Source organism: Protomyctophum parallelum, assembly GCF_964188405.1.
Source record: "Protomyctophum parallelum genome assembly, chromosome: 19".
Lineage (NCBI taxonomy): Eukaryota > Metazoa > Chordata > Actinopteri > Myctophiformes > Myctophidae > Protomyctophum > Protomyctophum parallelum.
This window is the reverse complement of record NC_139717.1, coordinates 8,057,972-8,073,581: the sequence shown is the minus strand read 5'-3', so window position 1 is coordinate 8,073,581 and position 15,610 is coordinate 8,057,972. Positions and strand designations below refer to the sequence as shown.

General features: G+C 42.4%; 1 protein-coding gene across 10 annotated transcripts in view; it reads right to left on the bottom strand.

The window, feature by feature from the left end:
* LOC310876594 (unconventional myosin-VI-like) overlaps positions 1-15,610 on the bottom strand; it is a 165,234-nt gene that overhangs the window by 24,718 nt on the left and 124,906 nt on the right. For 4 of the 10 annotated variants that reach the window (XM_083790160.1, XM_083790163.1, XM_083790164.1 and 1 more), the window contains exons 26-30: positions 12,818-13,026; positions 5,599-5,677; positions 2,201-2,358; positions 1,442-1,483; positions 671-706 (exon numbers count right to left, since the gene is read on the bottom strand). In XM_083790160.1, the coding sequence (XP_083646286.1) occupies positions 671-706; positions 1,442-1,483; positions 2,201-2,358; positions 5,599-5,677; positions 12,818-13,026 (524 nt within the window). The remainder of the gene's footprint in view (positions 1-670; positions 707-1,441; positions 1,484-2,200; positions 2,359-5,598; positions 5,678-12,817; positions 13,027-15,610) is intronic. The other 6 variants (XM_083790165.1, XM_083790166.1, XM_083790168.1 and 3 more) reach the window with 3 other exon arrangements.

Here is a 15,610-nt window from a genome sequence, read left to right as displayed (position 1 = left end):
CTACATCTATTTAGTACATACATATGTATAAGTATTATACATTTTTGTGTTTGAACACAAAATGCATTTTGAGAGACCAAAAATGTTCACGCTGTGCGGCCCCTCACACACAATCATTCTATAGTTGTGGCCCCCGGGCCTAATCTAGTTGAATACCCCTGCACTCCAGCAATACAAAATTGGAATATGGCTATTTAACACGGGATTTGAACAAAAACATCACTTAAACATCCCTTTAATATATCCTATTGTAACTCAAGAGATTTAGAACAGTTACGTTCCCTTCAAATTAACATTAGCGGTCAAGGTCCGCGTGGATCCATTTGTACACTCGCAGAGTTACGAACTTGTTAAGTGTCCATTTGGAACCCCCCCTCAAGGAACCATGAGGGTCCCTGGACCCCACTTTGAAAACCACTGACATATGGTGGCAGTATTGACCGTAATGGACGGTTTAATAAATGAAACCCCAAAAACAGACCTGAGTTACAAATGGATACATTAACACTGAGGATTTTCACTGTGCCAATATAATATCTCCAAGCATCTGAAATCGGAGCAAAATGTGCAAACTTGTTCTGCAATCATGCAAACGTGTCAGACCTGCGCTAAAAAAAAATATTAAAAAATTAAATAAATGCTTGAGCTGTTTAAAAGGTTGAAAACCTACATGGTCAAGCTCTTCACTTTCTGACTCCCACCAGCTCTGTAAACAGACAAATAATGATGGTTAAGGGACAGAACAGTGCTACTCGATACAAGAGTGGTTGAATCAACAACAGGGTAAACGGCGATTGATTATCTCGGTTGCCACTATGGAAACTGATTGTCTTTGTTCCACGTTTTACTGATTGAGATTGTTGTTGTGTCCATCAAGAGCATCAATCAGACACGGGTCTGCCAAGGAATTGGACAGTTTGGATGTGTCGATATCGACCTGTGTTCCCGCTAGCACGGCGTGAATCGAACAGCCTCCGTGCTCCAGGAATCAGCTGGTGTTACAGGCAGAGAGAGGGACAAGTGTGGTGACTAGTCTTCCTCAAGGATTGATTGAACACTTTTCAAAGTGTCCGGGAAGAAAAAGGCCCCTAATTGAGACGATGAGAAAAGTTATCGCCAAATAAGCCAGAAATCGATACATTGATAATAGCGGAAACATGATTTTGATCTATTTCTTTTGCCAAATCATGAAAATGAAATTAACTTCCAATGCTCTAGTCTAGTGAGCTGTTCAAAGCATTGTTGATTGTTGTTACAGTGAGATCTGCCAAGTTCTGCGTTAGCGCTGTGTGTCATGGTTAGAGATAGAGGGCGTTGTTGAGCTGGGTGAGAGGGGGGGGGGAGTTGCTACAGCATGCAGCGGTCGGTTAAGGTTGGAAGGGGTCAAGGTCGGGTGGAGGTGGGATTAAAAGAACAAAAGGTTAAGTCAACTGGGTCTTACGCTGCTCTCTCAGGAGACGATGGTACACCCGAGGTGCCGTTGCTGGGAGAGGAGAACGAGAGAGAGAGAGAGAGAGAGAGAGAGTGGAGATTGTGATTATACTGTTTGTTTTGTTTGCTTGTATTGCAGCTTGTATTGGGGAAGGTGGAGTTTGGCGTTTTCCGTGTTAAAACATTAAAAGAAAGCCTCAAAGAGGATTCTCATCTCCGGTTTGGAGGACAATTGGTCCGTGGTCAAAACTGGAAAGCCTGGAACCATTGTTGTCTTGAAAAACATGAACTTCATAAAAACCTTGAATAGAGGAAGGGAGCGCTGCCATGGTCCTTTGTTTGTTTGTTTGTTGGCGAGGTTAAAGTTTTTTATTTAAGAGTTTAAGGCATGGCAAAGAACATTACAAAATAAAAAGGACTAACGCGTTTCGGCACTCAGCCTTCATCAGGGTCCCATTTATAAAAACCTTTTTGAACCTCAAAGATACAGAACCTTGCCATGGAAAAAGGTCCGTTTTAGTAGGAGTTTTGTTCCCTCAGACATCACGGCATTAAACAAACTTCCACGCCGATACATAATAGGATATGTTCTGTATACAGTGGAGTGGAGACCTCAGGTTTTTGTATTGTCTTGGTGTAATGTTTTCTGTACTATGTGTTGTTATGGTGTGGGTGTTGAACAGACCTGTGAAGACGAATATCCTTCAGGACAATAAAGATTATTATTATTAACGGCTATGGGGGGGGGGGGGGGGGGGTGTTTATCTACCTGCGCAGGCCGTCGTTCAGGCTGTCGTCTGGGATGAGCTCGGCCTCGCTCTGAGCGATCCTCATGGCCAGCTCTCTGTCCCGTCTCTCCTGCTCCAACACAGTCTGCCGAGACGCCTCCTCCTCGCGCTCCGCCTCCATCTGCTGCTCCATCTCCATCTGCACACACACACACACACACACACACACACACACACACACACACACACACACAGTTAAAACCTGTAGACATTGCTCTATGTATGTAGTTTTCTTTTCTTTTTCTCTGTTATATCAAATATGTGTGTACTGTGTATATGTTCTACATACAAGGCCGCTGGGTCGCAAGACAAATTTCAGTGAAAACTGACAATAAAGTATATCATTATCATATCATCATCATCATCATACCCAGAAGTTATGCGGGAAATTGCAGCAATCCAGGAATCCCGAATTGGTGTTGGCTAGACCTCACTCTCGCAGTAACTAACTAACTAGCTAGCGGTGGCTAGCGACTGAAGCTAAAATCGGGTAAAATATTATTATTAATTCTGGATGTGCCAAGATGGGTTTAATAGCTTTTCTCGAGATATCTCCAGGTTGGCATAGATTGTGTTCATTTTTAGGATTGACCGGTCTCTATCCATATTAAATGTCTGTTGAACCCTGTATCCGCTGTTTTGCTGGTAACAACACGACAATTCACTGATTAGGTCTTGTTCTGTATGTTCCATCTGGATCAGTGCCGTTGCTAAATGTTTAAAATGCAAGAGGTAGAAAACGTATCAGTAACTGTACGTCTGCACCCGGATAAAACACAGTGGAAAAAGCAAATTCCTGATTATACTGGGTGTACAGTGATAATCGGAGCACAACACTTTGGTACCAAAATGTAAGAGAAGTCACTATAACAAACAACAACAAAACTTCCAAATCTCGACCCCACGAGTTCAGGAGCGCATAATATTATATATATAATATAAGAGTGGGAATCCAACATATTTACAGCAAAAAGGGCAGAACTGCACGGAAGACAAGTTGGATTAAAAGTTTAAAAGATCAAAGTTAAAAAGCCTTTATTGTGAGATGCTGCTACGGATTCCGGGCTCTACAGGAACAGTGATCTGAGAGGACGATCTCATTAAAGGGCAATGGAACCCCAGGCTGATACTGTAGATTGTTTTCTCGTAAAGGTTAAAAACTGCAGAAGGGTAACAACATGGCAGCCTAGTAAACAACACAAGCTTTGGCTAATAATAATTAATAATGTGTGCGTTGAGATTTAGCCGTGCCCAGTGCCATGGGTGTGCCAGTGTGCAAGCACAGATAATCTATCTGGTATTGCCAATGCTTGCACACTGGCACGCCAAAATCTAACACACACACACACACACACACACACACACACACACACACACACACACACATTATGAGTTGTATTAGCTGCAGCTGTGTCGCTTACATCATGGTGTTCTATAAGGATAGCCTCATGCAACCTGCCATATTTTTACCCTTTAATTGATTGTTTGAGGAGACACCTTTAAGACCTGAGACCAGATTCTACAAAAATGTCTAAAGAATTCTGAAAATTCCTGAAAAAAAAAATATTTCTATGTCATATACCTATGTCTATACCTTTTCATACTAAGGACCCCAAATATTATATGTATTTGGCCACTGACCCGCATCTCAAAATATTTTGCTCCAGGGACCCCCAGAAACAGAGATTTGAGTTCAAAACGTTCACTGTGAAAGAATATATTCAAAGATTTTTCAAAAATAGCATATCTACAAGCTATGAGCGCTATGCGTTTGTATATCTGCTATTTCAACAGCTAAAGTTTAAAATAATGGTTAAAGTGGTTAAAAGCTAAGGTGACACAGATGCGGTTCAGGTCTTAATGGGCTAGTAAAGAAGTGTTGATGTAGAGAGAGAGAGTGCAGTGGAGGGTGTTGACACCTGACAGAGAAGTAAAACGGAAGGGAAGCGGAGCGTTTAACAGATGGGCGTACATGGATCAGCTTCACATTTCTCCTGCCTGGCAAAGCTTCGTGACCAAGATGGTGATCACTACAGTGTCAAAACTGGAATGGAAGAGCTGCTATTTCCGTTTGCTGCCGTTGTCTGTGGCCGCAAGAGCGCAACGGCAATTTCTCACAGGCTCACACGTGTTTGTGCAAAAACAGGATAGGATTTGTTGAGGGGAAATGCATGCGCAAGCATGCGCACATGCACACACGCGCACACACACACACAAACACAAACACAAGTAAAACACTTTTACTGCCGGCGCAGGGATAGGTTTTATCCCCGTTTATATATAGTTTGATAATACTGCCTATATTTTATGGTCATACTGTGATACTGCTTTATTTATTACTGTAATACTAGTCCAAACATACCAATCCATCTGGGCTGTGGAACCAGAACAGAAAGGTTCTCATTTCCTGCGGCTTCCTCGCCCCCCTACATTATGCCAATGGTGAATGCTCAATTTTAATTGGTATGTGTGTCAATTGGTATTGAATGAGGAAGAGACTGATGGTATTAGTTTTGAGGGGGCACGTTTCTGCTTCGTTTTGACAGAGAGGGAGACATAGATCGAAATGTGGACATTGATCACAGTAAGCTGTCTGACCGGTGTCTGATCAGGACTCGAAGCGCAGTAGTTTTCAAAGTGGGGTCCAGATAAATTATCTGTACTGTAAACAGAGTGTAAAAAAGATGTACGGGTCCATTTGGTGTTTTGGTTTCATTTTTACACTCTCAGAGTTGTGGTGGTCCGTGGTCTAATGCAGGGGTTCACAAAGTGGGGTCCGGGGACCCCCTATACATCAGGCATTTTCAAAGAATGTTGACATTCTTTGAAAATGTTTGAATATTATTTGACATTTTTAACGCCACAAATCTAGTATAGGGCCCTTTGGCGCAAAATCTTTTCAGATGTGTGTTCAAATACACATCAAGTTAGGGGTCCTTGGCTCGGGACGGCTGGTGTATGGGTTTGAATCACGATCCCGCTGACCTTTGCTGTGTGTCACTCCCCATCTCTCTCTCTCTCCCTATTTCAGTCTAATGTAGCTACCGTACATGTATCAGCAGAAAAAGCCCCCCCAAAAAGTTAGGTGTTCTTGACATGAAAATGTTTGTGAGGCACTTGTGTAGTGGGTCAGCTGGGGTAATTGTGTTCAACTAGAAGTTTGTGCGCATTTTGCACACTCACGTCTAATGGGTTAAAAAAATATATACTAATAAGAACAATTAAAAGTAAAAAACTAAACAAAGAAAACATGCCAAAAACTCGGCTTTCCATGCACCTATAGTGGTTACAATGTGGCTTACATTCCTGTGTGTGGCCAAAAATATGGCTGTGGAATTCTCTCAAATGTAATAATAGATAGGATTATGAGGTCACAGACCTGAATCCTCCTCTCCTCCTCGTCTCTCTTCTTCCTCTCCTCCTCCTCCTGCTTCCTCTTCACTTCCATCTCCGCTTTCCTGAGGAGAGAGAGACACACACCATCAGGTCTGAAATTATCCACCATTCTGTAAACCATTATTTATTATTTATCAGTTAAGCCCAATTTTATACTTTGTTGCACAGCGGAGTCATGCAAAAAATAAAATACAGATAGTACAGTACAAGTTCACCATTGCCATGCTGGCTTGTGGTGGACACTTTTGTCAAAATTCTATTTTTTTCCACGGACATACATGAGCAGACAAACACATAAAGAGCTAGCTCTAAACGACCATTCCAGGTCTGTAACTCTGAGTGTACACATGGAACCAAAGGGACACATATACATATATGTAGGGTCCATTTGGTTCCATTTGTACACACTCAGAGTTATGAGGCGGTCATTCATATTCTGAAGACAACCTGTACTGACGTACAGTTAATTGGGTCTCATGATCATAATAAGAACATTATAATGGCGTGTAAAAACAAAATAGAATAGAATTTGCCAAGTCTTGCAACGGACACATTTTATCCTTGATGACTCCTCCTCACAAGGGCTTGCAGATCTGCCATTTTGAATCATCGCCTACAATGATATGCCCAAAATAGGGATTGATTAATATTAATAATCAATAATTATTATGGCTTTTTAAACCTAAACCGGTCTGAGAAAATAACAGCAAGGGAGAGTCAAAGAGAAGAGGGAGAGATAAGGGAGAGAGAACGAGATAGACCAGAGAGAGAGAGAGAGAGAGAGAGAGAGAGGAGTGGAGTGACAGAGAGAAGATAGGGGAGCGCTGTCAGACATCGGTAGAGGAGTGGAGTGACAGAGACGAGGGAGCGCTGTCAGACATCGGTAGAGGAGTGGAGTGACAGAGAGAAGATAGGGGAGCGCTGTCAGACATCGGTAGTCAGGAATGGATAGTGTGATCAACACGGAACAGGCACTACTACTAGCTCGCTTCCTAAACGCCTCACAAGACTCTCATTAACTGCTCAGTCCAGGTTACGTCTGCACAGGTGCGACTCACGCAACAACAGAGCAGTGTCCTGCTGGCACGTCTAGAAGAGTTAAACAGAGGGGGGGGTACTTTCGTTATCATTTAATTAAATCTGTTTTCACTTCACGGATGATGGAGATGAAGAAAAGCAATCCAATAATGAACAGAAGCATTCATATTGTATTGGCGGATTATCATTCTGAACCTACTTGTAGTGGTTTGAATCTCACTGCAAAATGTCCTATCTCCCCTGCCTCTATTTAATCTACCCACGCTCTCTTCTCCGTCTCTATTTAATCTACCCACGCTCTCTCCTGCCTCTATTTAATCTACCCACTATCTCCTCTGTCTCTATTTAATCTACCCACACTCTCTCCTCTGTCTCTATTTAATCTACCCACACTCTCTCCTCTGTCTCTATTTAATCTACCCACACTCTCTCCTCTGTCTCTATTTAATCTACCCACACTCTCTCCTCTGTCTCTATTTAATCTACCCACGCTCTCTCCTCTGTCTCTATTTAATCTACCCACACTCTCTCCTCTGTCTCTATTTAATCTACCCACACTCTCTCCTCTGTCTATTTAATCTACCCACACTCTCTCCTCTGTCTCTATTTAATCTACCCACGCTCTGTCCTCTGTCTCTATTTAATCTACCCACACTCTCTCCTCTGTCTCTATTTAATCTACCCACACTCTCTCTTCTGTCTCTATTTAATCTACCCACGCTCTCTCCTCTGTCTCTATTTAATCTACCCACACTCTCTCCTCTGTCTCTATTTAATCTACCCACACTCTCTCCTCTGTCTCTATTTAATCTACCCACACTCTCTCCTCTGTCTCTATTTAATCTACCCACACTCTCTCCTCTGTCTCTATTTAATCTACCCACACTCTCTCCTCTGTCTCTATTTAATCTACCCACACTCTCTCCTCTGTCTCTATTTAATCTACCCACACTCTCTCCTCTGTCTCTATTTAATCTACCCACACTCTCTCCTCTGTCTCTATTTAATCTACCCACACTCTCTCCTCTGTCTCTATTTAATCTACCCACACTCTCTCCTCTGTCTCTATTTAATCTACCCACGCTCTCTCCTCTGTCTCTATTTTATCTACCCACACTCTCTCCTCTGTCTCTATTTTATCTACCCACACTCTCTCCTCTGCCTCTATTTAATCTACCCACGCTCTCTCCTCTGTCTCTATTTTATCTACCCACACTCTCTCCTCTGCCTCTATTTAATCTACCCACGCTCTCTCCTCTGTCTCTATTTTATCTACCCACACTCTCTCCTCTGTCTCTATTTAATCTACCCACACTCTCTCCTCTGTCTCTATTTAATCTACCCACACTCTCTCCTCTGTCTCTATTTAATCTACCCACACTCTCTCCTCTGTCTCTATTTAATCTACCCACACTCTCTCCTCTGCCTCTATTTAATCTACCCACGCTCTCTCCTCTGTCTCTATTTAATCTACCCACACTCTCTCCTCTGTCTCTATTTAATCTACCCACACTCTCTCCTCTGTCTCTATTTAATCTACCCACACTCTCTCCTCTGTCTCTATTTAATCTACCCACGCTCTCTCCTCCGTCTCTATTTAATCTACCCACACTCTCTCCTCTGTCTCTATTTAATCTACCCACGCTCTCTCCTCTGTCTCTATTTAATCTACCCACACTCTCTCCTCTGTCTCTATTTAATCTACCCACACTCTCTCCTCTGTCTCTATTTAATCTACCCACGCTCTCTCCTCTGTCTCTATTTAATCTACCCACACTCTCTCCTCTGTCTCTATTTAATCTACCCACACTCTCTCCTCTGTCTCTATTTAATCTACCCACACTCTCTCCTCTGTCTCTATTTAATCTACCCACGCTCTGTCCTCTGTCTCTATTTACTCTACCCACACTCTCTCCTCTGTCTCTATTTAATCTACCCACACTCTCTCTTCTGTCTCTATTTAATCTACCCACGCTCTCTCCTCTGTCTCTATTTAATCTACCCACACTCTCTCCTCTGTCTCTATTTAATCTACCCACACTCTCTCCTCTGTCTCTATTTAATCTACCCACACTCTCTCCTCTGTCTCTATTTAATCTACCCACACTCTCTCCTCTGTCTCTATTTAATCTACCCACACTCTCTCCTCTGTCTCTATTTAATCTACCCACACTCTCTCCTCTGTCTCTATTTAATCTACCCACACTCTCTCCTCTGTCTCTATTTAATCTACCCACACTCTCTCCTCTGTCTCTATTTAATCTACCCACGCTCTCTCCTCTGTCTCTATTTAATCTACCCACGCTCTCTCCTCTGTCTCTATTTAATCTACCCACGCTCTCTCCTCTGTCTCTATTTAATCTACCCACACTCTCTCCTCTGTCTCTATTTAATCTACCCACACTCTCTCCTCTGTCTCTATTTAATCTACCCACACTCTCTCCTCTGTCTCTATTTAATCTACCCACGCTCTCTCCTCTGTCTCTATTTTATCTACCCACACTCTCTCCTCTGTCTCTATTTTATCTACCCACACTCTCTCCTCTGCCTCTATTTAATCTACCCACGCTCTCTCCTCTGTCTCTATTTTATCTACCCACACTCTCTCCTCTGCCTCTATTTAATCTACCCACGCTCTCTCCTCTGTCTCTATTTTATCTACCCACACTCTCTCCTCTGTCTCTATTTAATCTACCCACACTCTCTCCTCTGTCTCTATTTAATCTACCCACACTCTCTCCTCTGTCTCTATTTAATCTACCCACACTCTCTCCTCTGTCTCTATTTAATCTACCCACGCTCTCTCCTCTGCCTCTATTTAATCTACCCACGCTCTCTCCTCTGTCTCTATTTAATCTACCCACACTCTCTCCTCTGTCTCTATTTAATCTACCCACGCTCTCTCCTCCGTCTCTATTTAATCTACCCACACTCTCTCCTCTGTCTCTATTTAATCTACCCACGCTCTCTCCTCCGTCTCTATTTAATCTACCCACACTCTCTCCTCTGTCTCTATTTAATCTACCCACGCTCTCTCCTCTGTCTCTATTTAATCTACCCACACTCTCTCCTCTGTCTCTATTTAATCTACCCACGCTCTCTCTCCTGTCTCTATTTAATCTACCCACACTCTCTCCTCTGTCTCTATTTAATCTACCCACTCTCTCTCCTCTGTCTCTATTTAATCTACCCACACTCTCTCCTCTGTCTCTATTTAATCTACCCACGCTCTCTCCTCTGTCTCTATTTTATCTACCCACACTCTCTCCTCTGTCTCTATTTAATCTACCCACGCTCTCTCTCCTGTCTCTATTTAATCTACCCACACTCTCTCCTCTGTCTCTATTTAATCTACCCACACTCTCTCCTCTGTCTCTATTTAATCTACCCACGCTCTCTCTCCTGTCTCTATTTAATCTACCCACACTCTCTCCTCTGTCTCTATTTAATCTACCCACACTCTCTCCTCTGTCTCTATTTAATCTACCCACTCTCTCTCCTCTGTCTCTATTTAATCTACCCACTCTCTCTCCTCTGTCTCTATTTAATCTACCCACACTCTCTCCTCTGTCTCTATTTAATCTACCCACGCTCTCTCCTCTGTCTCTATTTAATCTACCCACGCTCTCTCCTCTGTCTCTATTTAATCTACCCACACTCTCTCCTCTGTCTCTATTTAATCTACCCATGCTCTCTCCTCTGTCTCTATTTAATCTACCCACACTCTCTCCTCTGTCTCTATTTAATCTACCCACACTCTCTCCTCTGTCTCTATTTAATCTACCCACACTCTCTCCTCTGTCTCTATTTAATCTACCCACACTCTCTCCTCTGTCTCTATTTAATCTACCCACACTCTCTCCTCTGTCTCTATTTAATCTACCCACGCTCTCTCCTCTGTCTCTATTTAATCTACCCACGCTCTCTCCTCTGTCTCTATTTTATCTACCCACACTCTCTACTCTGTCTCTATTTAATCTACCCACACTCTCTCCTCTGTCTCTATTTAATCTACCCACACTCTCTCCTCTGTCTCTATTTAATCTACCCACACTCTCTCCTCTGTCTCTATTTAATCTACCCACACTCTCTCCTCTGTCTCTATTTAATCTACCCACACTCTCTCCTCTGTCTGTATTTAATCTACCCACGCTCTCTCCTCTGTCTCTATTTAATCTACCCACACTCTCTCCTCTGTCTCTATTTAATCTACCCACACTCTCTCCTCTGTCTCTATTTAATCTACCCACGCTCTCTCCTCTGTCTCTATTTAATCTACCCACACTCTCTCCTCTGTCTCTATTTAATCTACCCACACTCTCTACTCTGTCTCTATTTAATCTACCCACACTCTCTCCTCTGTCTCTATTTAATCTACCCACACTCTCTACTCTGTCTCTATTTAATCTACCCACACTCTCTCCTCTGTCTCTATTTAATCTACCCACACTCTCTCCTCTGTCTCTATTTAATCTACCCACACTCTCTCCTCTGTCTCTATTTAATCTACCCACACTCTCTCCTCTGTCTCTATTTAATCTACCCACGCTCTCTCCTCTGTCTCTATTTAATCTACCCACTCTCTCTCCTCTGTCTCTATTTAATCTACCCACACTCTCTCCTCTGTCTCTATTTAATCTACCCACACTCTCTCCTCTGTCTCTATTTAATCTACCCACACTCTCTCCTCTGTCTCTATTTAATCTACCCACACTCTCTCCTCTGTCTCACTCTCTCCTCTGTCAAAAAACGGCGAATTAAACATAAAAGTTGGGATTATCGTGTTCCGCAGGGAAAGTGTTTAACCACTTAGGCCCTACAGTATATACTTCATCGTACGACAAACAACGAAAAATAACCGACCCACAAGCACACAAAGTGTCACATCGCGACGTGCTGTAGGCTTGTAGATCCGGTTGGTGCCTTGCATGGTTTTCTCCGCCATCAGCGTATGAATGTGTGTGTGTGAACGGGGGTGAATGTAATGCACAATCTACAGTATGTAAAGCACTTTGGATAAAAGCGCTATATAAATGCACCATTTACCGTGATTATCCTGTGTAAAAGTGCAGAGACATGAATAGCAGAATTTCAAGCAACATCGCAGCCTTATTATTACACCTTAATCTTTAATTATCTGGTGCTGGGAAATCACTTTTGCATAATAATTCAGAGCTTTTATAAAGTCTGTAAGAGCCTCATAAAAGACCATGTGCAGCAAGTCTATCTCTTTATGAAACTCAAATTACTTTATCAAGGTCGTTAACCCATTCTGACCGGGCACCCAGAAGCATCATGTTATGCTTTAGCTATTGAAAAATAGCAGATCTACAAGCTCATATCGCGCCACCGAGTGGCGCGATACGAGCTTGTAGGTCTGCTATTTTTGAAAAAAATCGAAGAACAACTGACATTTTTAGAATCTGATCTCAGGTCAGAATGGGTTCGTCAGACCAGCGTGTGTCCAGTGGAAACCTCGTATGAATCTGATCTCAGGTCAGAATGGGTTAAACAGTACATGTTCAAATAAAATCCCACGGTTTCCAGGGCGATGCCCTTCAGCCACTACTGGGCTTTGCTCCATAGACGAGTTTCATGTCTGTCACTTGGAAACCTGTCCAAAACTGTGTCCAAAACTTTTCTAATTAGTTTAAAATAGTAAAAGTAGCAAAACAATGAAATAAAATGAGTTTGCAGATATTTGGCTCTGAGATGTGGTGAAGTAGAAGTAAAAGTACTGAAAAAAACAAAAAGAATACCTCAAAATTGTACTCAAGTACAGTAGTTGAGTACTGTTCCACCAGTGGTTAAAACCAACTATCCTACAGCCTCCTATACCTGTCGCATGCATCAGTGGTTCTTGAACTTTTTGATGTCAAGGACCCCCAAATTGACATTTATTAGCCCACGGACCACCATTTGAAAAATACATTCCAGGGACCCCAATAAGACACGCAACCATTTTAATTCCAATGACCCCCAGTTTGACGTGCAAATTTTTATCTCTGGAACCAGACTTTATATTGTAAAATCTATGTTGATTTAACTCGGAGTGTTCAAATGGTTCCCATCTATCATTTAACTAGGGACCCCCTGAAACTCCCTCAAGGACCCCTGGGGGTCCCCGGACCCCACGTTGAGAACCAATGCCATGTGTCACTTACAAGCGCCTGTCCTCTTCCTCCTGCTTGCGCTGGGTCTCCTCCTCCTCCCTCCTCTTCCTCTCCCTCTCCATCTCCTCCTGGATGCGCTGGAGCCTCTCGCGCTCCTCCTGCTCCTTCCTCTTGTTCTGCATGGCTGTCAGCAGCTGCTCCGAGCGCGTCACCAGGGCCTTGTACTCGTGGTCTATCTCCATGCGGGTCATGATGGTGCTCTGCCAAATCACACACCACACCACACCACACCGCACGCACGCACGCACGCACGCACGCACGCACGCACGCACGCAAGCACGCACGGACCCCCAGAAGCAAAGATTTGAGTTAAAATCTTCCACAGGTTTTCACGATTTTTCTAAAATAACAGATCTACAAGCAAAAATAACAGATCTACAAGCTTGATACTATAGGGATGTCCCGGTCACGTATTTTTGGTCCCGACCCGATTCCGATCATTTAAAAATGGCGTGATCGGCCCCGACTTCCGATCACATGATCGGATCGGGAGAACCGTAGGTAGGGTCAGGGCATTCCACATGTGGGTGGCAGTTCTGTAGAAGGAGAATTTACAATTTACCCATGTTTGTTTTGTAAGTGGGTGGTGGTACCAGAGTGTTGTCTTACAATACAGAAAACATTGTTCAGCAGTCAGTGTTGGCAAGTAACTTAAGTAATATACTACTTTCAGTAATATTATTACTTTTTTCCAGTAATATGTAACTTAACTAGTTACTTTTACATTTTGAGTAATAATATTACATTTACTTTTTTTCAAAAGTAATATTATTACTATTTTCACGAGCCTTGGTGGAACTGTGGGTTTGAGTGTTTGTTTATAATGGTAGACTGGGTTGAAGTCAAGTTGCTTTGCAGACTGCTGATCCGCTCTAGATCTAGACTCTAGAGCGGATACGGAAACGATGCACACTCGTCGGTACGTATGTGTGAAGTATCGGATGCAGAAGGGCGGGCCTTAAACCGCCCGAAACACGGAACAACAACCTAAACTAGTGTGTGTAACTCGTTAGACTGCACTGTTAGAGAGAAGAGATGTAAATAAACTAACAATGGAGGAGGTGGAGGAGACAGAAACACCGGCACAACAAAGCGTTATAACATTCAATACTTGGAACTATTCGCATTATTTTGAGTATGTCCGTGATCAAGACGAGATGAACATTATTGTCCGCTGCAAGTTGTGCATACGGAAGAAGCTATATTCCACGTCGAAATCTACTTCTAATCTATGTGTACAAATGGATCCATCATCATGAGTTAAATAAACACTGCAGAATAGGGGAGGGGGGCCTGCTAATGTTGAAAATGCAAAGTAAGACTTTTGGGGACAAAATATGCAATTACTGGGGGCGAGAGAAAAAAGTAATAAGTAACTAGTTACTTTTCTCAGGGAGTAATAAGTAGTGTAACTTTATTACTTTTTTAATAAGTAATAAGTAGTATATTAGTGTTAAAGTAATATTTTGCCAACACTGTCAGCAGTAAATGTAAGGGACATGCCAACATGTTTTAGCGAGACTTGGCATTCACTTACAGTATCATGTTTTGCATCTGAATTAGTTGACTGCTTCGATAAAAAGGTAGGTGCGCTATTGGATATGATGACTAGACGGACGGGCACTGACCTAGCCGTGAACCATGCAAGTCGCCGGGAAGGAAGCAAAAATTGTACAAATACGCAAGTAAAGCACAGGTACTCAATGTACTTAAAGTACATACGTACAGTACTCACCAGAGTCGCCACCACCAAGAACTGTACTGTACTATTGTATGTACTGTTATGTACCAAAGACTAAACTTTTCAACTTTCCGTTTCCTATAACCCCAACTTTCTGTGTCCTCATAATCCCCCGTGACAGGCCTCTATTCTTATCACTGTTAAGCCTGCTTTTCCTGCGCTCCCTGTGCTTTCTGCGCTCACAGTGGTGTGAATTTGAACGGAAAAGCACATTTGGCCACAATGAATATTCAGACACATCTGCTGTCAATGTCCAGTCTAGTCTGCTCAACATTATTCATGGGGTGGTAGAAACTGTATGAATGATAAATTATGTAAAATGTCACACATATGAAATGATCTGCTATGCACAGTCAACGTTATGATTAAAAATATGATTTATGGTTATGGGAAGGGGAGACCTGAACAAACCTTGTCAGGAGGACATTTAATGATGCACCATTTGAGAAAAATGTGTATACTGTACAGATAAAAACCAGGTTACTTAATGTTGTTAAGTTAAGGAACAGGTCCAAATTAAAGTTAAAAAAAAGAGAAATGTAGACCAGCAATTCTACTTGTGGGCCGAGGTCAGGATATTGCAAGTGGGCAAGTGGGCCAATCGGGCCAAGTGGGCCAAGTGAACAATCAGTAAAACACAAAGATTTTATTGATAGCATAACTTTATACAAAGAAAATAATTGAATTAATAAATACATAATTTTTTTGCATTTCTGAGCCAATAATTAATAATAAAAGTTAACTCTGAACTGGGTAAATCTGCCTTTAGCTTCTGTGGCCCGCCCCTAATACATGGAACGACCTACAAAAGTGATTGTATTTAATACTCTGAAAATGAGTTTGATTACTCAGTGTAATTTAGAGAATGAATAAAACTTGAATGAATGAATAATTTGATGGAGACTCAATTCACAATTCACACAGATTGGATGCGATCTCGATACCTGCTGGTTTGATTTATATTCCCATTCTTAATTGTCTCCACCAGGCCGAAGGCATGGGGGGAGAGTATGTTTTGCACTCCGTCCGTCCGTCCGTCCGTG